A 23,777-nucleotide genomic window follows, 5' to 3' on the forward strand; every position below is an offset into this window, starting at 1 on the left:
TCCAGGCAAGAACACTGGAGTGGGTTGCCATTTCCTTCTCCAATGCATGAAAGTGAAAAGTCAAAGGGAAGTCGCATAGTCGTTCCCGATTCTTAGCAACCCCATGGACTGGAGCCTACCAGGCTCCTCCGTCCATGGGATTTTCCAGGCAAGAGTACTGGAGTGGGGTGCCATTTCCTGCCCCTATTTAGCTTCTTTTCCTAGCAGTTACTGTCTCTACAACTCACCTTAGTTCATATTTGTAGATCTGTTTCACATGTTTATCAAAGTTTCTTCTATTGAGCTTGTGAATTCTTAAAGAATGAAAAGCTCTGTTTCATGCATATTTTTGTCTCTTAAACAGGTGAAAACATAACAGGAATTGATTAAATTTAAATGGATAGAAACTGAAATGGTCATACTACATTTCACTTTATTATTTTCGACACATGATACAATGTTACTATTCTAGTCTTTTCTGCAGACAAAAATAAATGATATAAAATACATAATACAGTTGATTATTTTAACCATGCACAAAATACTCAGAGATTCAAACTATGTTACATATATTTTACAAAGGAAAAAGCACACTACTATAATAACATATTCATGTGACATTTGTCATTACAGTTTGGGTGTTACACAACGTTAAATATGCATATATTCAAAAGAACCACTATTTATAGAACCCATTTGATATTTTAATGTTTAAAATAATGAAGAGTGTGTAAATGCATACTTATAAAAATATTTTTAAACAAAAAAGCTATGTTCTACTCATTTACTTGGCAGTTACAAAAATATATATTCATCTGAAACTCTAGTAAATTTGCTTGAGTGATTAGATACTTAAGTTTAAATGTATGCTTTCTAGAGCATTTTATCAACTTAGTATTCTTGAAATTACACAACATAGATATCTACATGGTATTAGAATAAGTTTGCATTACAAATAACGTCATTACAGGAAAAAGACACAAAGGAGATTAACGCGGAGGAGACAATGAGAAGATTTTTGAACCAAATACATGCAATGCATAAAGGCAGCCCACCAACTGTGCCTTTCACAAAGTGAATCCTCAAACACGTTTGTTGAATGAACACGAGTGGATAATATTTATTCTGTTATTTGACCCCAAATGAACTGTCCAAAGCTTTCTATTTCTACTAGAACTATCATTTAAGAATTCAATAATTTTGTTCTTAATCAACTACCTCTGATGGCAAAGCCAGATCAATAGACTCCAGACTAAGTAGCAGACTAGTGCCAGTCATCAAAAGATGGCCTACCAGCGACACTTACGCCATATTTAGACACACATTCAATATACTGAACCACTCCATATTTCATACCTTCATACAAAATAAGACAGAAGACTCTAAGTCATTTTTATAATGTATTATCATAAAAACAAAACATTATAAATATTAATATATGTATATAAAATATATATTTATCTCTTAGTATAGCTAGTAGACTTCAGAAATGTCTTCTCAGTGAGAGAAGCAAACTATCCTGAGTGAAGGAGGTCAAGCACAACTTGGCAAAATGAACGCTGAGATTACTGTTAAAAACAAAACTTTTAAGTAGCAAATTTTTCGAAAACAAAAGACTAAGCACAATAACTCTTATGGAATCACAGCACCTTCCAAGTTTGTGGCCCCTGTATGTAAAAGGAATCAGCCTGAGCCCATTCTTGGTCCAGACACCTGCTGGAAGCTTATCCCAACTCGTCTGCTTCACAAAGGATGAAACTCTTCTGAAGCTCATCTCTAAATGTGAAAAACTTTATAAAATACAGAATATTTTTCTTAATCAAGGTTCAGATGGTCCTAAACCGTTTCCAAAATTTTTGCCTTCATACTTACATAGGACAACTGACAACTCATTCGGCAAATCGATTAATATATACACCTGTTAATGAAGTAACTATTACTAACGTTGGGATCATAACTGAGCTATCATTTTGTATGATAATTCACTTTAAAAGCCTTTAAAAATGAAACATAAATTTTAAAATTCAGAAGCAATTTAATCACATGCTAAAGGTTAGTTTCACTATTTGTAAATTCAGCTAGTGAAGAAAATCTAAAAATGACCTTTAAAGTAAAAGGTAAATGAAAATGACTTAAAATTAGTCATTTCAAATTTCAACTTTATGTTTTACTGAATATGTAGGTGAATAAAAATATGCCTTCTATTCTACACTAAACCATGCTACATAGGAACTATTTGAACTAATGAAAGAGTAGTGTTCTAATTACAAATTTATTATTTTCAAATACATACAGTAACTCAAAGGAATGCTTCCAAGTCAGTAAAATTAGTTTTGCTGGTAAAATGTGTCCAAGGAGTAGAAAATAGTTTGTTTTCCTAAATGACTTAATATGCCACTCAGGATTTTTTTATCTGTTCATTTTCTTGGCTTTCACAGTTAATGCCAAGGTCAGTATCATGCTGTTCTGAATTCATCACAAAATTTAAATTAAGAGAGTCTGAACCAATATCATTACAATGTCATATATGTTATAATATCAGAAGTTATTCTAACTTTAAATTGAACATTGTTGCTGTAAGAAGAGTGGCCATTGAATGCAAGGGAATCTAAATCACTAGAAAAATGTAATTTGAAAAGACAAAAAATAGTATGACACTCCTAAGATGGGGATACTGGTTCATAAAATAAAGCCTAGATTCTAAATTCAACATTACATATCCAGTATAATAAGTAAAACCAGTACAAAAGTTCTTTCCTTCCTCCTTCCCTCCCTTCTTCCATCCCTCTTTATTTCCTCCTTCTTTCTTTCTTCCATTCTTTTTCATTAAATGTAATGGAAATAGGTGTAAAATTCTAGTCTCCTCGAATTACTCATACCTTTAATATTAATTTTTAATATTTAATAAGAAAACTTTATAAGGTACAATGGAATGTTTCAGATTTCTTGACTATGAATTACTAGTTAACAAGTATTTATGATTCAGCCCCATATTAAGAACCAACATTTCTAGGCGTGACCTTCTGTTTTAGGTGGAGAGAGGCAGAGGTCCACACTTAAACTGCAAAGTTGGGAGAACCTGGAAGAACTGTTAGCAGGCTTTTGTAACGTTTAAAGGTACACTGGTTTCAGAACAGTATGTGAGCATTTAGGTAAACCCATTCTAAAAACTCAAGGCCAGTCTATGGTCACATCAAGGCCAATCTAGGGTCACACCACCCTGAACATGCCCGAGCCCATATAAAAGCTCCAGGTCAGTTGAATGCCCACCGTCACACAGAGGTACATGGTGGTGTTGAAGAGCTGTCCTTATTCATTCACTCACACGACTTTTTGCTGTCACCACTGTTTTGGAATCAGTCCAATTTTATATATTGTACTACTCAAGACTTTAAAAACATGTCTAAAACTGTTATCTTCAATTATGAGGAATAGATCATGTCTTTTCAGATTGCAATAGCATTAGGTTACTTCATAATGTGTATACAGAATGGGAAAATGTCCAGCATATCCTGTGATTTTCATATATTTAGAGGCACTTTATATGTTTCCATTCACTTTTTTCTTAACATAACACGTATAATATAATGGCCCACGCCACACAGAACTCCAACTTTACTAACAAATAACTGGCAGTATTATAACATTTCCTGTATTAATAAGGAAAAGTAACACAATGTATTAAGAAGGCAGACTTCCTAAGCTCAAATCCTGGTTCTACCACTTATTGGCCATGTCATCCTGGGCAAGTCACTGGACCATTCTTTGCTTCAGTTCCTCAACTGTAAAACAGGGGTGATGCTAAGAATATCACCTCAAAGCATCAATATGAGGATGAATGAAGCAATAACAAGAAACTATGGCAAAGCACCTGGAGGTATTGCTTGGCACATAGAAATTACTTAGGTTTTAGCTACAGTTTTCATTACAATAAAAAATCACAGTGATTGATGGTAACGTCATCACTAACTTTTGAGCTTTTAAGTGCCAAGCATTGATAGATGGTACATTTACACCTTGTTTAACCCTTAAAATAGTATTAAGTACATTATATAGAGATTCAATCTTAAAGTATGCTAATTTATAAACACTACAATAGCAGATAATTTCTCCCATGAAATACAAAGTATGACTGAAATGTTTAAGTGGCCTCTTCAGACCTTTAACAAGGAACACGGCTTCCAGGGTGGTGATCAGAGAACAGTAATGACAACATGAAAAGTACTTGCTAGTTAATCAGTTTTGCTCACTCATTATTCCCATGTTAAATGTAATCAAATCGTCAGTAACAGGAACATCACAATTTACTAATTTCATGGACCTTCAGGATTACTGGCAATAGTATCAAAAATGTTAAAGCCCTGAAAGTTAAGAACACATTTAATGCAAATATTTATATTAAGGTTATGTCTTCATTAAATTCAAAGTGTTCAACTTTTTTGTCTGAAAACTCTGATGTTGGTTTATTTTTCGTTATAAATATGTACTTATCATGAAAGTCTTCAATGTTTCTATGCGAAATAACATTTATTACCTTGACCAGGACATGAAGACCTCATATATACATAACACAGTGTTTCTGTTATTGAATACACAAGTGCTAGTGATGAAAGCTTTTTAATGAGTTTGAAAACTATTACCAAATTTCATAAATTAAAATTTAATAATGGTTTGTAAATACTTTACTTATGGACAGCATTTCATATTGGAAATTAATCTAAATCCACATAAGTATCACAATCACAGCAGGGGCATTTAACTGTTTTGAAAAATTATAGATTTTAAATCAATATTACAATTTTCACTATGCTAAGGAAACATTATTAATATTTTATCAGTGTAGACAGATAAACATTATGTAAACTTTAGAATGAAAATAGAATATAGCTTGTACTTTCATAGATTATCAAGGTCTCTAATAGTCCTTTTAAAGTTCAACAAATAAAGCTTTATTTTCTCATGTTATACATATACTACCTTGATAGAAACACACTCAGTGTAGTGTATTCTCTAAGAGTCTGACATCGCATATGAAAGCCTGAACAAGATTTTCAGGTATCTTTCAAATTTAAAGGTTGAGTTTTTTAATAGGTTTATTTTCCCCTGCTTCACCCTAGTCATCCTCCCAATCCTTCCCAATCCCTGCTTCTCCGCACCCCTGGACACCTACGTCCCAGCTTCAGGACTCATTATCCAAGGAAGCCATGTACATTTCAGAGACCGAGGACAGCACTCGTTCACTGGAACTCTCCAAGCAGAAAGCGTCCCTGAAAGCAGCTGGAAGAAGATGCTGCTGGACGCCTCAGTCAGCTCTCTTCTCCTCTACTGAAAAATACTCTTTCTCTTACTGAAAAAGAGTAAAGGATGCTCCTCACCTTTCACCCACAAATGACTTTCTCAGATGCAAGCAGGAGACCAAAAACCTACGACGCCCAGTCTCTGCCGTCTGCCGCATTTCTGTGTGATCACCTGGAAAGTGTGACCAGGTTCTCCAATGACAGAATTCTTCAAGTGGAGATATCCATCATTACATGCTCCATTTGGAGAAGATGAAAAGCGAATGCAATATAGTAATTTCAATAAATGGGAAAGGAGGCACAATGGTTAATGTTTCATCTTGGATCTTTTTTCATATAATCTCCAGGACAAATAATTCATGTTAACACAGAGATCAGTTTGTGAAGCTGAGTTGTTTGAATGGACTTCTATCCATTTCTAGCACAAACATCTAAGTACAAACTGAACATTAGTTATTTACAGCATGATGAAAGAGTCAGAGAAAAAAAGTCCATTTCTTTATGTTCAGTGGAGGATGTTTAGCCAGCATGTCCTTTGTCTCATCCAGTGTTCAGAAGCTTCTGCTTGTCTGGTTCCTTGAAGATGCTCCTCATTCTTCTCCAACCGGAGGAGGCGGCTCACACAGCTTGTACAGCCTAGAAAAGGCATGGGAAGGTGTGACAGTGACCCAGCACATTTAGATCACTTGAGATGTTTTTATTGGTATGACAAATACATTGACAAGAACTTCTTGGTTTGGGAGTCAGTCAAGATCCTATCACCTATTTCACTAAAAATTGCATGTGCGTTAGCAAACTTCAAAATTTTGGTTCTGTTATTACAAAACACCCACGTCTCTTTGCACATCTACATGCCCACTGACTAGGCAATGCTGCCGTTTTTATACCAGCTGCTTCTGCTCCAGTGCTGTCAATCTGGGCTGTTCACCTTGCTGGTAGCAAAAGTGATGCTCTGAAATCTAGGAGGTACTTAGCATCATATGTATTATGATTATCTTGCAGCAACATAGCATCTCTCTCTGAAGTCATTCCTGACTTTCCGAGTTCTAGAACTCTGCCTCACTTGTACCATCCTGGTGGTGCTGACAGTTGGTCAAGGCTAGGCTGATGAGACACAGTCCTGAGGCCTGAATTTCAAGGCACAAGGAGCTGGTGTTTCCTAAGGAACACCTGCCCAGCTCTATCCACACTGTCACTCCCTTGTCAATAGAATCAGGTGGAGATTCAAGTGGGCCAAGGAATCCGTTTGAACTGGTGGCGATGACCCCAAGATGCTCTCTTTGCCTCTCAGGTCTAGTTTTCTGAAATCAGACAGCATGCAGGCAAAGCTCGGGGCACAGAACCTGGAAGATGACAAGTTCTATTGCTTCACGTTCTTCTGAATGGTTGACTCCTAACTCCAGAACCAAATGAAGGTTGATATAACTGCTTCAGTAGTGATACATAAAGCACACCCATTACTAAGGCCAAAGCTGAGAGAACAGGTAGGCTTCCCTGGTGGCTCAAACTGTAAAGAATCTGCCTGCAATGGAGACCTGGGTTCGATCCCTGGGTCAGGAAGATCCCCTGGAGAAGGAAATGGCAAGCCACTTCAGTATTCTTGCCAGGAGAGTTCCCATGGACAGAGGAGCCTGGTGGGCTACAGTCCATGGGGTCCCAAAGAGTTGGACATGACTGAGTGACTAACCTTTACACTTTGAGTGAACACCAGCAGATGTAATGAAGCTGGTTGTAAGCCTGGAGTCCTCGATAAGAATGTGGCCATGCTGGTCCTACTTCAGAGCTTAGTCTTATGCTCTAGAAATATAAGGTGTAAATTTCAACTTTGCTCCATTTTACGTTCTTTTTTTTTCCTTTTTTCAGCTACATCACACAGCACGTGAGATGCCAGTTCCCTGACCAGAGCTTTAACCAACACCTCCTATTGGAAGCATGGAGTCTTAACCATTGAACTGCCAGAGAAGTCCAACTTTACTCTGTGTTAAAAGCATTCCAAACCCAGGGGTCTCTGTGCTAAGTCACTATCTTTTACAGATGAAATTGAACACAGTTTAAATGTGCTGCTGACAAATTCAGCAAATTATAAACTTCCTCTCCCTTCAACATTTAATCCCACGGTCATTCAAAATCAAAGGGTGGGGGAGAATGAGAAAGATTTAATAGCAAGTTAGAAATCTAGTTAAACAAAATAACTTTCCCATTCTGGAAACCCAGACAAGAAGTAATTGCCTTTGGAGTCTGCAAGGTGTTTAATACCGTATGTGTCACCTCTGGGGAAGAAAATGAATGCTGAAATAAGGACATCTCACACCAGAAAAGCTTATTTCATCCTTCCTGGACAAAAGCATACGTTAAATTGAGCTGATAGACTTCAAAGCTGCTTGTGCAGCTGAAGGATATGATGTTGCTTCAGACTGCATTCCCAGAGCTGGAATAATAGAATGAAGGGACCATTCTTCTCTTTAATTTCATTTCATTTCCTGACAGTGCAGCCTAATGAGTGAAAAGGCCTCATGTAGAACAGGAACAGTTGGCTGGGTGGCAAACGTCCTTCCCTGTGAGGTCTGGGCTGAGAAGCCACCTGCCATTACCTTGCACTGCACGTTTCCACATAATGCAGCTAATGCCACTGGGTAGAGCAGTCAGGAGAAAAGGCTACTCCCTGCATTCACCTAATGAAGTAATAGCTCTGGGTACTGCAGCAGAGCTGGGCACATTCTACTTGGCGGAGGTTTCTTGGAAGGGACTCAGGGTTATCTGAGTCCAGACACATTTGTAATGGAACTTGCAGGCTTTGGAAATTGCAAACAGGCAGATCAAGCTCGGTAGTAAAATGTAATAGGTAAGAGCTGGACTTTCACTCTGTGCTGACCCGTTTGCTTTTTGGCATCTAAACAGTGAGGGAATGGAGGCTTTTGTTTGCCCAACATTTGGGGCTTTTGCCACATCCTCATGCCACTTGTGCACACCACGGGCCCTACAAGATAAAGATTGGTTTCCGGCTCCACTTTCTTCTTTTCTTGATGGGCTCAGGCAGCCATCCTGGAGCTGGTATTTCCAGCTCAAATCCAAGGCTGCAGACAGTAGGATTCTCAAACTTCAGTCTACACAGATCACAGCCTTCATTTTTCAACAAGGCACAAAGAAGAGCTGTGCTAAAGGAGACCACAAAACAGATGAAATTATCAACACTGCTCTGTCCCAAAGAACCCGCCTGCCAATCAGGAGATGCAAGAGACACGGGTTCGATCGCTGGGTTGGGAAGATCCCCTAGAGAAGAAAACCGCAACCCACTCCAATATCCTTGCTTGAAGAATCCTATGGATACAAGAGCCTGGCAGGCTACAGTCCATTGGGTTGCAAAGAGTCAGACATGACTGAGTACACATGAGCACTACCTGGGCACTCTGTCCTGAGGCAACTGTCTCCATTTTATAGATGGAAAAACTGTCTAATAAAGGTAAATATCCTAAGTAAGGTCACATGTTAGCAGCTTGGACCCAAAATCATTTTGTGTCTACAAATATGATACAAATACACACAAACTACAATTATGCAAATGAAGAAAATCAAGTTTTCATTACGTAATACTTGCCAAAGTGTGTAATGTAATAGAAAATAAGAGCAGTGTGCCATTATCTGGAATGTAATATCTGGTTCTTAGTGAAGACATATTTATTGCTCTGACCAGTCAATGTGTGCTAGTTAGAAGGAGAAGGAACCTCGTTTGCACCGCCCACCACAGCATCTCCATGTCCCACTGGGCCTCGTGTAGTATCACCAAGTAAGGCTCATCATCTTTTCCTACACATGCTTTTCTTCCTGTATCTACTATCTCAGTGACTAGAATCTTTCACCACTGTCATCCAAACCAGAGATCTATCTGGTGGCCATCCTAGAATCTTCCTCTTCACTACCCTCCTACAATGATTAGTAGTGTCCAAAGCATCTGCTGCTTTCAGTCTCATTTGTCCTCAAATGACTCCTAATGTTGCCAGACATAAAGTCTAAAATCCAAATCTTCCAGAAAGAAAGATGGTTTATTCATGGCTCTTTGTTGGCTTTGTGTTACCTTGAAAATTCTTCAGTCTGGTACAAGTCTTTTCCTGATCCAGCCCCTGCCAATGTCTCCAGCCTTGCTCTGTATAATTCTTAAATCACATTGAATCATCAGTCATAGAAGTCTAGGTGTAGCTGTCAGATGCGATGTGTTCTCTCAGCACTGGGGTCGCTGCATCAGCTCAGGAAGACATCTATTAATTACCATGCTGATGGGGTCAGGAATTCTTTGTGACCTCTCCTCTCCATCCTTAGGCTCAGTTATGTGCCTCTTCTATGTTCCCATGGCAATCTGTGCTATTCCTATCATGGTTCTTTATTTAAAAGTTAAAATATATATGCTTTATAACATTGTGTGATTTCAGGGGTACAGCACTATGATTTAGTATATTTGTCAATTTATTCTATTATAGGTTATTACAGTATAAAGGGTATACAATAAATTCCTTGCTATATAATAAATTCTTGTTGCTTATCTACTTGATATATAGTCTTTGTATCTATTATCTCACACCTTTAATGTGCCCCTTCCCCTTCCCTCTACACTTTGGTAGCCACAAGTTTTTTTCTATGTCTGTGAGCCTGTTTCTGTTTTACATGCAGTTTCATTTATATTATTTTTTAGATTCCACATGTAAGTGACATCACATGGTATTTGATTTATTTCACTCGGCATAATATTCTCTAGGTCCATCCACATGGCTGTAAATGGCAGAATTTTATTCTTTTTTACACGCTAAATTGCTTCAGTCATGTCCAGCTCTTTGTGACCCTATGGACTGTAGCCCACCAGGCTCCTCTGTTCATGGGATTCTCCAGGCAAGAGTACTAGAGTGGGTTGACATTTTCTATCCAGGGTTTGAACCCATGTCTCTTGGGTCTCCTGCACTGGCAGGCAAATTCCTTACCACTAGCACCACCTGGGAAGTCCATTCTTTTGTAAGGTTAAGTAGTATTTCATTGTGTGTATGTATACATACATTTACACATTTATATACATATATAATATATATACCACATCTTCTGAATTCAGTTCGTTGATTCCATGTCTTACTACTGTAAACAGAGCTACTATGAACATTGGGGGTACATGCATCTTTTTGAATTAGTTTTTTTTCTTTTTTCCAGATACATGCCTGGGGTGAAATTGCTGGATCATCCAGTAGTTCAATTTTTAGTTATTTAAGGAACCTCCACGCTGTTTTTCATAGTGGCTGCACTGTCATGGTTCTTATCACACACACACTGTATACTATTTTCATTTTATTCAGTTGTTGCTCTTTGACACCTCACTGACTGGTAGTGGGGATTATGTCTTTATCCCTAGCTTTTATCAAAGTGCATGACATCTGCAGTCGCACAGCAGAAATTCAATATATGTTTGCTCAGTGAATTTTAAAAAATGAAAGGCAGTGGATAGAGAAAGGAAAGCTGTAATAGAGATTGGTTGGGGATTTGAATCAAATACTATGTCAGTTAGAGACAGCAAAATATCTCCCTGAAGATGTTTCTAGAAATGTTACCCGTGCTTATGGAGGGCCTGGTCTTGAGAGACAAATGTGTTTTTCAAATCACTGTCTTTGGGGCCGAAATCCTCGTTCCCAGATGGGAGGGATCCCAGGTGCTCTGTGGTCCTTGGCGCCTTCCCTGTGCCCTCACAGAGCGCTTCTCGCTTTCTCCCTACCCTTGTGGTGTTTCGCTCTGGCTTCCCTGGTGGCTCCAACAGTAAAGAATCCACCTGCAAAGCAGGAGATGCAGGAGACCAGGCATGCATGGTATGGCAATCCACTCCAGTATTCTTGCCTGGGAAATCCCACGGACAGAGGAGCCTGGCCTCTTTAACTGAAAGCTCTTTGAGGGCCGGAACTATTTTTATCTCATGCTTACATTCTCCACCGGGCATAGCAGAGTGTTTTCCATTTCTTAAGTTCTCAGTATTTGTAGAATGAATGAAATCCTCAATAAATATTTGTAGAATGAATGAAAGCATAACTAAAATTGAAAAATTACTCTAGATTTCTCTCTCAGAGCAATTAACCCCTTGTAAAACATGTCCACTTTAGAGCTAGCAAGTTTTATTTATTTATTTTTTTTGCTTCAAGTGTTTTAAATGTAATCCAATAAACAAAACAATGAGCTCATCAGTTTCTTTTCTTATATTGAGGTTGCACACTGGTTTATCGATCAGGATGCTTAAGTCTCATCCCCTCTGTTCCTTAGCATTTATAAGCCCCAGCTAAGAAGACCTCTCTGAGCCATTATCTTGTTTTCTTCTTGGAATTTTAAAGCTTCACTGGGTTTATTATCCAAATATACTATGTCTGTTAAGGTCCTGGAGAGAGAATGCCCATGTAAAGTGATTCTTCAGCAAGAGAAAGACTTAGACTCTCATTTAATCAACTATGAACAATAACATAAACAAGACTTGAGGATTAAATAGAGTTAGGAGTCAGCCCTGAAAATAAATGCAATTAGAACTTGAGGACTACATTCACTTTCAGGGGGAAATATTTTTCCCTTTTGAAAATACTTTCGCTGCCCACACAGTTTTTCAGAATGAATTCTGCAGTCATCATTCGCGTTCTGGTAACTGCTTCGTGACTGCGCTTGAAGTGCTTGCATTTTGTTAAAATGCAAATATATACAATCAAATGTAAAAGAAATTATTTAACTTTGCCCTACTTCAAGGCAGATGGCTGTCTACCCTAATGTCACCAGGGAAATCAAAGGAACATTTCTTTGATGGTTGTTTCCATGTTTCATTCAAAGGTGGATTAGTCCTTTGTCCATGAGTCCTTTCTCCTGATGGTATGTGTGCTGTGGACATTTGGTAGGATAATGAACAAGAAGCTCATTAATTGATTTATCCATTCACACATTCTCAAAGTCTGTTCACATATTCTATGTAGGCACTATGAGGAGCAATGAATAAAATCCAAAAAGAATCTTCCCTGCCTCTAAAGAATTCATGTCCAACTTGGGTAGAAAGACAGGTAACAATACACTGCAGCAAAATCAGGGTTATAACAGATCAATACCCAAGATGCTATGGGAACACAGAGAGAAAGAAAACCACAGCTTCAAGGAGAAAATGATACCTGACATGAGTTTTGTGGTTACGGAGCAGTTTTTCATAAGACACATATGGAAAAACCCATCACACCAGAGAGAAAGCATGCGTGATTGTAGAAGTGTAAGTGGAAATGGCATTTTGGTGGCTTGGTACAGTTGGAACATCTATTTTAGTAGTACCTGGGTGGACTTTTGTTTTTGAATTCAGGATGGAATTTGCAAAACAGAATAATGTTGGTAATGCTACCTCTTAAGTTTGCTTCACCTAAAATTTCATTTAATCAGAGAACATTTACACCTAATCACATTGAGCCATGGAATGCTTACACAGCTGATTTCCATGAGTATATTCAGTAGTAGACTGGGTGTATCCTGTGGCGGCTGCACAAGCTGTGAGAGACACTGTCTGGGACATGGTAGCAAGACCTCTGGGAAAGAGCAGACCTGGGGAATCACTCACCTTGGAGCGGACTGCGGAGTCCGGTCTCTGACTCCCAAATTCTTTGCTGTGTTCTGAACTCTTGCTCCCTAAAAGAAATAAGGACAATCACTTTTAATTCTGCACCGTATTAGTAATTATTTAACATACCATGGGCTTCCCTGGTGGCTCAGCTGATAAAGAATCCACACGCAATGTGGGAGACCTGTATTCGATCCCTGGGTTGGGAAGATTCCCTGGAGAAGGGAACGGCTACTCACTCCAGTATTCTGGCCTGGAGAATTCCATGGACTGTATAGTCCATGGGGTCACAAAGAGTCGGACATGATCGAGTGACTATCACTTTCACTTCACTTTCAACATACCCTTAACATTTGAGTGCAGAGTGTCATTGCAATGATATATGTAACATCAAGAGATACTCAAGAAGGAGAAAGACATCATCGTCTGAGTATTTTCAAAATTGATGCTTTTAAGAATCAAAGTAGGGCTTCCCTGGTGGCTCAGTGATAAAGAATCTGCCTGCCAGAGTAGGAGACAAGGGTTCGATCCCCGATCCGGGAAGAGCTCACATGCAGTGGAGCAACTAAGCTTGTGTGTCACAACTATTGAACTTGTGCTCTAGAGCCCAAGAGCCACAACCACTGGGCCCACAGGCCACAACTGCTGAACCCCCAGCACCCTAGAGCCCATATTCTGCAACCAGAGAAGGCACTGCAACGAGAAGCCCACACACGACAACCAGAGACCAGCTCCTGCTTGCCAAAACGTGGGAAAAGCCTGTGCAACAACAAAGACCCAGCACAGAAATGTTCCTTTAATTTTCCTGGTGACATTTGGGTAGACAGCCGTCTACCTTGAAGTAGGGCAGAGTTAAATAAATACATAAAATTTTTAAAAAGAGTAAAAATAATACTGATACACTGTTTAAAAGGATTGATATTTATTTCAAGAGCCATCTAAATCATTTCAAAATAAGGTTGAATGACAGCTCCCTGTTCACTATCTCATCTATGTCATTATTCAATATTTAAGCAATAGTTAAGACACTGAAAACAGGAAGTGAGCAAACTAGAAATACCTGCTCTGCGCACCCCCCCACCTCCACCCCCATTTTCCTGGGACAGAAATCACAGTTCTATCACCTGCATGCAGCTTGTTCTGTGCTTAGCTGAATAGCTGTTTAAAGATTCATAGTATTTATCAAGAAAATCTTTCCTTAAATAGTTTAAAGCAGTTTCTAGACAAGGCAGGTGCATGTGGATCTCTAAAATGTAAGAATTCTGCCTCAAAGATTATAGTACAAAGATAATGTGCTTTAGCAATGAAAAAAGTCTTTGCAAATCTGTCGAGTTCAGGAATATTCATTGTCCACTTCCTAATGGGAATGAGTTACTACAAAGAAGCAAACACCAGAATTTGGGGCTGAGTATAAATGGAGGAGAGTGATTTTAAAAATCCTGAAACTCTCTCTGCTGCTCCCAGATTCTGACAGATGGGAAAGGAAGAAAGAACAGGAGAAAAGAAAAGAAAGAAAGAAAAATAAAAGAATATATTCTCTAAAAATGGACCAAATCAAGGAAAGGAAATAGGGAAAAGAGGATGTGTAAGGCAAAAAACAGTTAGGAAGAAATTTAGGAATTGCAACTATGCATTGAAAAAATCTCTTCATTTTGAAGGAATTTTAGACTTAGAAAAAAGTTTACAAGCAGAACAGAGAGGTCACAAACCTTAACCACTAGGTAAACTGCCTCTAATGTTAACCCTTCACTTGGTCCTAGTGTGATGATCAAAAGCAGGAAATGTTATCAGCTAAGCTGTACATCTTATTCACCTTTCCCCATTCCCTCTCACTAATGCCCCTTTTTCATCCCAGAATCTAATCCAGGACCCCATTCTATCATCACATCTCCATGGTCTCCCCCAGTCTGGGGCAATTCCTCAGGTTTCCTTGGTCTTTCATGACCTTAATATTCGGGATGAGTACTGGTCATTGTTTTGCAGAATGTCTCTCAATCTGGGTCTGTCAGATGATTAGACAGAAGGTATGTATTTTGGGCAAGAAAATCACAGAAGTGATGTTACATCTTCTTAGTCCATATCACTGATGCTAACTGTCATCATACATTACGTCACCATAGTATATCTATGAACAAAGCCAGTGGAAGTGATGGAATGCCAGTTGAGCTATTTCAAATCCTGAAAGATGATGCTGTGAAAGTGCTGCACTCAATATGCCAGCAAATTTGGAAAACTCAGCAGTGGCCACAGGACTGGAAAAGGTCAGTTTTCATTCCAATCACAAAGAAAGGCAATGCCAAAGAATGCTCAAACTACTGCACAATTGCATTCATCTCACATGCTAGTAAAGTAATCCTCAAAATCCAGGCTTCAGCAATACATGAACCGTGAACTTCCAGATGTTCAAGCTGGTTTTAGAAAAGGCAGAGGAACCAGAGATCAAATTGCCAACATCCACTGGATCATCGAAAAAGCAAGAGAGTTCCAGAAAAACATCTATTTCTGCTTTATTGACTATGCCAAAGCCTTTGACTGTGTGGATCACAATCAACTGTGGGAAATTCTGAAAGAGATGGGAATACCAGACCACCTGATCTGCCTCTTGAGAAACCTATATGCAGGTCAGGAAGCAACAGTCAGAACTGGACATGGAACAACAGCCTGGTTCCAAGTAGGAAAAGGAGTACGTCAAGGCTGTATACTGTCACCCTGCTTATTTAACTTATATGCAGAGTACATCATGAAAAACGCTGGCCTGGAGGAAGCACAAGCTGGAATCAAGATTGTCAGAAATCTTGTCGGAGAAATATCAATAACCTCAGATATGCAGATGACACCACCCTTATGGCAGAAAGTGAAGAAGAACTAAAAAGCCTCTTGATGAAAGTGAAAGAGGAGAGTGTAAAAGTTGGCTTAAAGCTCAACATTCAGAAAACTAAGATCATGGCCTCTGGGCCCATCACTTCATGGCAAATAGATGGGGAAACAGTGGAAACAGTGTCAGACTTTATTTTTTTGGGCTCCAAAATCACTGCAGAAGGTGATTGCAGACATGAAATTAAAAGTCGCTTACTCCTTGGAAGGAAAGTTATGACCAACCCAGACAGCATATTAAAAAGCAGAGACATTACTTTGTCAACAAAGGTCTGTCTAGTCAAGGCTATCGTTTTGCCAGTGGTCATGTACGGATGTGAGAGTTGGACTATAAAGAAAGCTGAGTGCAGAAGAATTGATGCTTTTGAACTGTGGTGTTGGAGAAGACTCTTGAGAGTCCCTTGGATTGCAAGGAGATCCAACCAGTCCATCCTAAAGGAAATCAGTCCTGGGTGTTCATTGGAAGGACTGATGTTGAAGGTGAAACTCTAATATTTTGGCCACCTGATGCGAAGAGATGACTCATTTAAAAAAACACATGTATACCTGTGGCGGATTCATTTTGATATTTGGCAAAACTAATACAATTATGTAAAGTTTAAAAATAAAATAAAATTTAAAACAAACAAACAAACAAACAAAATAAAAAGACCTTGATGTTGGGAAACATTGAGGGCAGGAGGAGAAGGGGATGGCAGAGGATGAAATGGTTAGATGGCATCACTGACTCAATGGACATGAGTTTGGGTAAACTCTGGGAGTTGGTGATGGACAAGGAGGCCTGGCGTGCTGTGGTTCATGGGGTCGCAAAGAGTCGGACGCAACTGAGCAATTGAACTGAACTTCTATCTTTTATTTTTCTTCTAACTCAACCAGTTAATGAAAACAACTCTATTAAGCAAGCATATATCCATAAAATTGGTATGTTAAAACTGTACAGTTTGCTCTCTATATCCTTTGCACCTGTAAGTTTAATCCACTATGTCACTGATCCACAGTTGGTTAAATCCATGGATGCAGAACCCATGGGTGTGGAAACCCGTGAAAACAGAAGGCCTTCTGTATTCATTGTACTCCTCTGGCATTTTATGTAAGGGATTTGCCCATCAGTGGATTTGTCATCTGTGGGGGCTTCTGGAACCAAACTGAGGGGGGATGTCTACACTGCAGTTAGAAATACGGACAAAAATTCATGCTGAAAAGTTTCCTGTTCCTCAAAAGGAAACTAAAGATCTTAGGAAATGTTATTCATTAATCAGACAAACTTTCTAACCATTCAGTCTCTTGGAAAGCTGAATCTAAATGATTGAAAGACAAGAGAATCAGAAAAGTTAGACAGCTGATTCACATTTGTGTTCTAACTAATTAGATTCTATGTCCGTAAGAGTTCGTTTGTGGATTGGATCCCAGACATTAACCTCACTGCCTGGAACTGCAGACACTAGAAAGAAGATGGGCCACAGAAGGAATATCTCAAAAGTCTCCTCTGGGACCTGGGCACCCCAATTTCTATAAAGAGCAAGCCCCAGGCTCCATGATCTTTCACAAAGAAGGCACAAGTCAGGTTTTTGTCTCAGAACCAGATGTAGCAGAGAAACAAGTTAACAAAAGAAGGTATCTACCCATCCTCAATGGATTTATTAATAAACGATAGGAGGAAGGAGTGATAAATATTGAAAAATAGCACAGTTGAGAAATAAACTTACAAAGTTCACAATTTTTCAGTCTTTTATATTTTATAAATATATAGTAATACATATTAATAACATACATACGTGTGTGTGTGTGTGTGTGTGTGTGTGTTTAGTTGCTAAGTTGTGTCCTACTCTTTGTGACCCCCTGGACTGCAGCATGCCAGTCTTTCCTGTCCTTCACCATCTCCTGGAGTTTGCTCAAATTCATGTCCATTGAGCCAGTAATGCTATCTACCCATCTTATCCTCTGCCACATAAACATACTTAAAAGAGGTTTAAGCCGGTTAAACAACTCATCAAGACCCAGGTAATAGTGCTTTTACTTTCCCCATCTGTATTTTATCTATCTTAGTTTCCAGTTGTAAGCGGCTAATGGTTTTGATTATCCAAATCCATATAGTAAGAATGTACATGTAGCTAACTCGTAATGACCTCCTCATTGGACTATTCTAAAAAAGGTCAATCATCAGTCTCCCAGTTTTGTCATAAACCATAATTCTGAGAGGGCTCCTCCAAGAATTATTGCAAAGTCACTATAACAGCAACACAGTGAAACAGAAAAGTTCATCTCTTTCTGTATGTTTAGTGCCCAAATCCCAGCCCTGACATGAATAATCACAAGTTTACTTTGGATCTACTTTTTAAAACCAAATTTGAACATCTACCTGAAAAATCCTTCCAAAACCTGCAGGCTGTTCCTTCTGTATTTGCCCTTTTCCAGCTGACCCACACTGTGTCATGTGCTTCTCACAGATCTGACCTTTACTTAGCAAACCCCTCTTGGACCTTGTGAATTCTTAGTTTTCAATCCTCAGCACTGGGGTTCCCAACCCGAAGCACCAATGTATTGATATATAGTGCGTACCATCTGTCCCTCATCTCTAAAGATCCCAGCCAGGCACCAGCCTCACTTGGGACTGTCTCCACGGATTTTTCTTCTGGTTCAGTTGACATTCTGTAGTGTGATCTTGGGAGCAAACCCATAGGGATTTATATGTTTACCTGAGAGGTATACACTAAGTCTTCAGTAAATAAAGCAGGCATAATTACAAAAGCATAGCTTAAAAATTAAGTCATTCACTACTAATGGATAATTCAAACCAAATCAGCAAGTAGAGAGATTTGTTAAATCAATTTTCTGAAGTAGCCCTAAGAAAAGGTGACAGAATAAAATATAAAATTGATGTCTTTTGATTTCTTTTGTCTCCTACAGATTTGTGACTTTTTTCTACTAGATTAAGCACGTTTTCCTCATAATTGGTACACTGGAGATTAGTGCATTTTTGTTAGCTTTTTAAAGAATCTTAAGGATTCAAAACTAAACTAGCATACTTAAAATACTATTGAGCCATTGTATAGAAAGTTCAAGTAATTCCCTGGTGGTCCAGTGGTTAGCACTTGGCACTTTAACAACAGGGACCTGGGATCGTTCCCTGTTCGGGGAACAAAGAGGGAGCAAGCCACTTGGCTGAGCCAAAAACAAAAAAGGAAGAAAGCTCATTCATTTTGTAAGAGTGTATTCGTTTTCACTTGTAGGTGCATCAGTGATCTAAATATAGTCCAAAGGCTGCTCTTCATCCTCTGAAGGAAAACCTGAGGTATGTTCTTTACCTTCAGAATAAGACACACACTTAGCATGGTGTGGAAGACCCTTCAAGATCTCCAGAAGCAAGCAGAGCCCTCATCTCTGGTTCCTCCTCACCCCTCCCCATTCCTCAGTCTATTACACAGCCTCACTAAATGACCTGTCATTCCCAGAAATTGCCTCAGTCCTTTTATCTGGCACTTTACACAGCCTCAAATCCACTCCTCTCCATTCGCCAGGCCACCTCCCTTGCTTCCAACCTGTTATCTCTCACACATCCGTTTTCTCAGGCTGTCTGAGTTTCCTGGAGAACCCTCAGAGAGATGTCTGGGCTTCTTCCCTGGCAATCAGTATTTCTTGCTCACACTTCCCGAGCCTGGAAAAGGGCCTGTCACTTCCAGGCACCTGCCAGATTATGATAAACGAGCCAAGGAAGCTTCAGGTTCAGGTCCTGAGAAATGACTTCCTGAAACGCGTGAGGCTCACCTGCTTCCGCATCACATCTGTAGCCTGCATGATGTACCGAGGAGGCAGCCCGTGGCTTCTGGCCAGAATGATGGCCTGCTCCAGGGTCACACTCAGGGTGCACCTGTGGACAAAAGCAAGGGCTTTGTAACAATGTTCACCAGTAACAATGCTCTTCAAGACAGCTGGGGTTGCCAATGAAAGGTGGAGCAATATGCCTCCTGGGAGAAGTATTCATTTTTCCCTGGTCATCTATCTCCCATGTACTCATGAGGTACGCATGTTAATAAACTTCTGTTTGTTTTTCTCTTGTTAATCTGTCTTTATTACAGGAGTCTCAGCTAAGAAGTCAGAAGAGTAGAGGGAAAATTATTTTTCCTCCTCTCTTACATGAATTTCAAAATCAAATTCAAAGCAGCCAAATTCAAAGCAACTAGACAATGAACCGTTTATTTTTCTATGTAGAATACCTGTTTAAAAATAGCTTTGAGAGGTACACTGCTGGGGTCCTAAGTTATTTGCATTTAAAACAAACCCATAATGAACACTTTTTAGGAGGGAGCTTATACATAGAAAATTTAAGTAAGTAGGATTAATAAGCTTTCTTATCAGATATTAATCTTTACTGATGTTTCATGTACTTTAAAGGAAATGACTCACTAATACTCGTCACTCATGTCCACATTTTCATGGTTAATAGACTTATGCTGATTTATATACAATATTTTAGAAAAAAGTGAAATTAATATTCATTGAGGTCAGAATTTTTTTTAAAGGTGTGTTTCTTGAACACAATCTAACAAGACTGTAAACTTTTGAAAAGGAACTCCTAATGAGTTATTTAGCAATGTGGTGCCCAGAACAGACTGAGAAAATTCACAATTTAGTCCTGAATTCAGTGATTGGTGAGCCCTGGTCCTCTTCTTTTAGCCCTCTTCCTTTCCTTTAAGGCCTTTCTTTCACTTCTTCCACATTTTTCTCTATAGCAACTCTTAGGGAGCTATGAACCCTCTATGCTTATTCATATTTTCAAGTTTCTGAGTTGTTTTTTAGGGGTACCTTCTGCACACATTTCATAAAAATGCTACTTTTAGAGGTTTGTGCTAACATCTATATTAGTGGCTTTTGTTTTATTTTTACATTGATTGATATTTATTGTTTTTCTCTACACTTTCACATTTACCTCCCTGTGGTTTGGTACTTTACATGTGCATTTTTCTAGATCTGTTTAGAATTTCCCACAAATTAAAGTTCTACAGTGCAATTGCTTATATGTGACAAATATCTAGGTCATTTATCCATGTTTGTGAGGCTATACCACAGGAGCCCAGTACACCTGGTAGGTTCAGATATTGATGAATTACGAAAAAGGAGAAAGGGACTTGAAACATTACTGCTGCAATTTTAGAAAGAATCTGACAAAACACAGCCATATTATTAGACGTAATTGTACTCCTGGGAGAAATATGATCAGTTCCATTGGCTGTTAAATGACGTGAAAAGCAGTTTTCTTATTAACACTACAGAGAACTCTTTAGCATTAAGAACACATATTCAGATGGGCTGAAGTTTTATAATTAGCCTCTATATTATAGTATGAGCTTCCTTGATGGCGCAGATAGTAAAGAATCTGCCCGCAATGCAGGAGACCCATGTTCAATCCTTGGGTCGGGAAGATGCCCTGGAGAAGGGGAGAAGGGATTGGATACACAGTCCAGTATATGATGTTTATGAATATTCAGTGTACAAGTTTTATAATAATATATAATCGTCCTTTTACATGTACCTCCATGCACATGCCAATGAAAGCCAAGAGCAATAATTGAGAGTTCATGTTTAAAAAAGAATCAATTTTTACAAAGCATTTAATTGTCAGCTTACTCAACATACAACATAACCTTTTTCTCCTTCTTAAGGTCTCCTGTACTCCAATTTTAAGTCCTTATTGATCCTAACATTTTAATCAATAATGTTCATTACACCAGCTGAATGAATCTAAGAAAAAAAATCTTTATCTTTTTCTCATCACACTGAAATATGTCTTTGCTTCCCAATAAAGGCTGACTTGCCCTCCTTAACTTATAACAAACACTCAGTTATTGTGGAGGATTTTCAACAGGCAGCTTGCATTATCCACTTTCTTAATCTTTTTAAACTGATTTATTTCTCTCTACATCAAACTGTCATAAACAGTGGTACAGCAGCAAATTATCTGCCAGAGACTTTAAAAGGCTTTACTGTAATTTCCCAATCAATCAACAAGGGCAGTAACATGCTCTTGGGCAGGGTACCTCAAAGAGTCACATCTTTAGAACCCATCATGTGAGTGCATGCCTGTGTGCTAAGTCGTTCCAAGCATGTCTGACTCTGTACGATCCTATGGACTGTAGCTGGCCAGGCTTCTCTGTCCAAGGGATTCTCCAGGCAAGAGTACTGGAATGGGTTGCCAGTCCCTTCTCCAAGAACCAATCACACACATCATCTAACAGAAAAATCTACCTTAAAAGTAATACATATGTTTTCTGTCATCAGCATGTCAAAACAGGATGTCTTTTCATACTAACCACTGAGTACCTTCCAGTGAGTTTCCAAGATTAATATGAAATTTTTAAAAGTGAAAAATTTTAAAAGAGACAGCCAGGTCAATGTGGGAAATTTTGCCTATTTGATTCACAGTTTATTTATCTAATGAAAGTCTAGTTTTTCCATCACAGCATCACAGTTTCATTCTCATAATTAAGCATGTGTAAGAGCACCCAGCACTAAGCCCACAGCTCTGTGGTCAATACACCATTATTCACCTCATAGCTTTTTATCTTCTCTCACTATCTCAATCTGAATGGAAAAATTCAGCATTTGCAAGAAGCAGTTTGATTCTGGCATTCTCTGAAATATTTCCAATCTAGAGTAGCACTTAGTTTTTCGATGATGCATAAATGTATACTCAGAGTTTGGCTTTACAAGAGAACACTGGATTTTACAGACACTTCTCTGATTACCAGTGAGTCTGTCCTGCTCACTGGGCAAGAGAAAGAAGGAAGCAGACCAGAGGTGGGGAATCCTGAGCAAATCTCATTCCATATGAGATTCCTTGTCTGAACCTCCAATTTCCTTTCTTGAATTATCTCTGTTCACACCTTAGGGAGTTAAATTAAAATATAAAAACATGCTAAGTTGCTTCAGTCATGTTTGACTCTTTGTGACCCTATGGACTGTAGCTCTCCAGGCTCCTCTGTCCATGGGACTCTCCAGGCAAGAATGCCAGAGGGGTTGCCATGCCCTCCTCCTGGGGATCTTCCTGACCCAAGGATCAATGGATTCTTTACCATAGTGCCACCTGGGAAGCCCAAAATGTAGATAAATCTAAATTTTTACTCCATCCTGGAAAACATGGGTTCTGAACTGTTCAGCTTCTTCTAGCTGCAATATCATTTTTTAAATGTAAACAATTCTTTCCCTGAGAATCACAAAAATAAAAAAATAAAGACCACGGTGTAGAATCTGTCCTTCATAAAAAGGCAAATATAACATATGCACTGAGGAAAGCTGTTCCATAATTTTTGTAATAAGACATCCAAGTAATAGCTCAGCTTAGGGCATACTCCTGAGAATGTGCACTTGACAGGGCTGTGAAATTATGCAGAAATTGTGCATTCCCCATAGAAAGAAAAAGGAGAGGGTCAATACACCTGTGCATATAATGAATAAATCTTCTTGACATATTTCATATTAAAAATAGATCCATATCACTCAGAGATTTAGCATAGTTTTAATATGATAAATGTAAGGTATGGCCAATGGGTTCAATTTAATTTGAAAGGCACTTTGATTTAGTGATGCTATGGAAGAGTCACAAAGAGGTTCCTTTCTATTCATCCATTCATTCAACAAATATTTTTGAGTGTCTACTTTCTACCTATAAGTACCATTAAGTTCTGGCAACGGCAGATTTACTATCAAGATAAAAAAGGTTGAATTTAATCTTTTACTATTAAAAACTCTAAAACTAATACAATTATGTAAAGTTTAAAAATAAAATTAAATTAAAAAAAATAAAAAATAAAACTTTATTAATGTTATTTAAGACACTCAAGGCTATGGTTTTTCCAGTGGTCATGTATGGATGTGAGAGTTGGACTGTGAAGAAGGCTGAGCGCCGAAGAATTGATGCTTTTGAAATGTGGTGTTGGAGAAGACTCTTGAGAGTCCCTTGGACTGCAAGGAGATCCAACCAGTCCATTCTGAAGGAGATCAGCCCTGGGATTTCTTTGGAAGGAATGATGCTAAAGCTG

At 38.7% G+C, this 23,777-nt stretch overlaps 1 protein-coding gene across 1 annotated transcript in view; it reads right to left on the minus strand.

The window, feature by feature from the left end:
* Window positions 1–392: 392 nt before the first annotated feature.
* PREX2 (phosphatidylinositol-3,4,5-trisphosphate dependent Rac exchange factor 2) overlaps window positions 393–23,777 on the minus strand; it is a 298,802-nt gene continuing 275,417 nt past the window's right edge. Inside the window, exons 38-40 of the mRNA XM_006061194.4 lie at window positions 19,507–19,609; window positions 12,868–12,935; window positions 393–5,912 (exon numbers count right to left, since the gene is read on the minus strand). Coding sequence (XP_006061256.2) covers window positions 5,867–5,912; window positions 12,868–12,935; window positions 19,507–19,609 — 217 coding nt within the window. The 3' untranslated portion in view covers window positions 393–5,866. The remainder of the gene's footprint in view (window positions 5,913–12,867; window positions 12,936–19,506; window positions 19,610–23,777) is intronic.

Source organism: Bubalus bubalis, chromosome 15 (genome assembly GCF_019923935.1).
Source record: "Bubalus bubalis isolate 160015118507 breed Murrah chromosome 15, NDDB_SH_1, whole genome shotgun sequence".
Taxonomy (NCBI): Eukaryota; Metazoa; Chordata; class Mammalia; order Artiodactyla; family Bovidae; genus Bubalus; species Bubalus bubalis.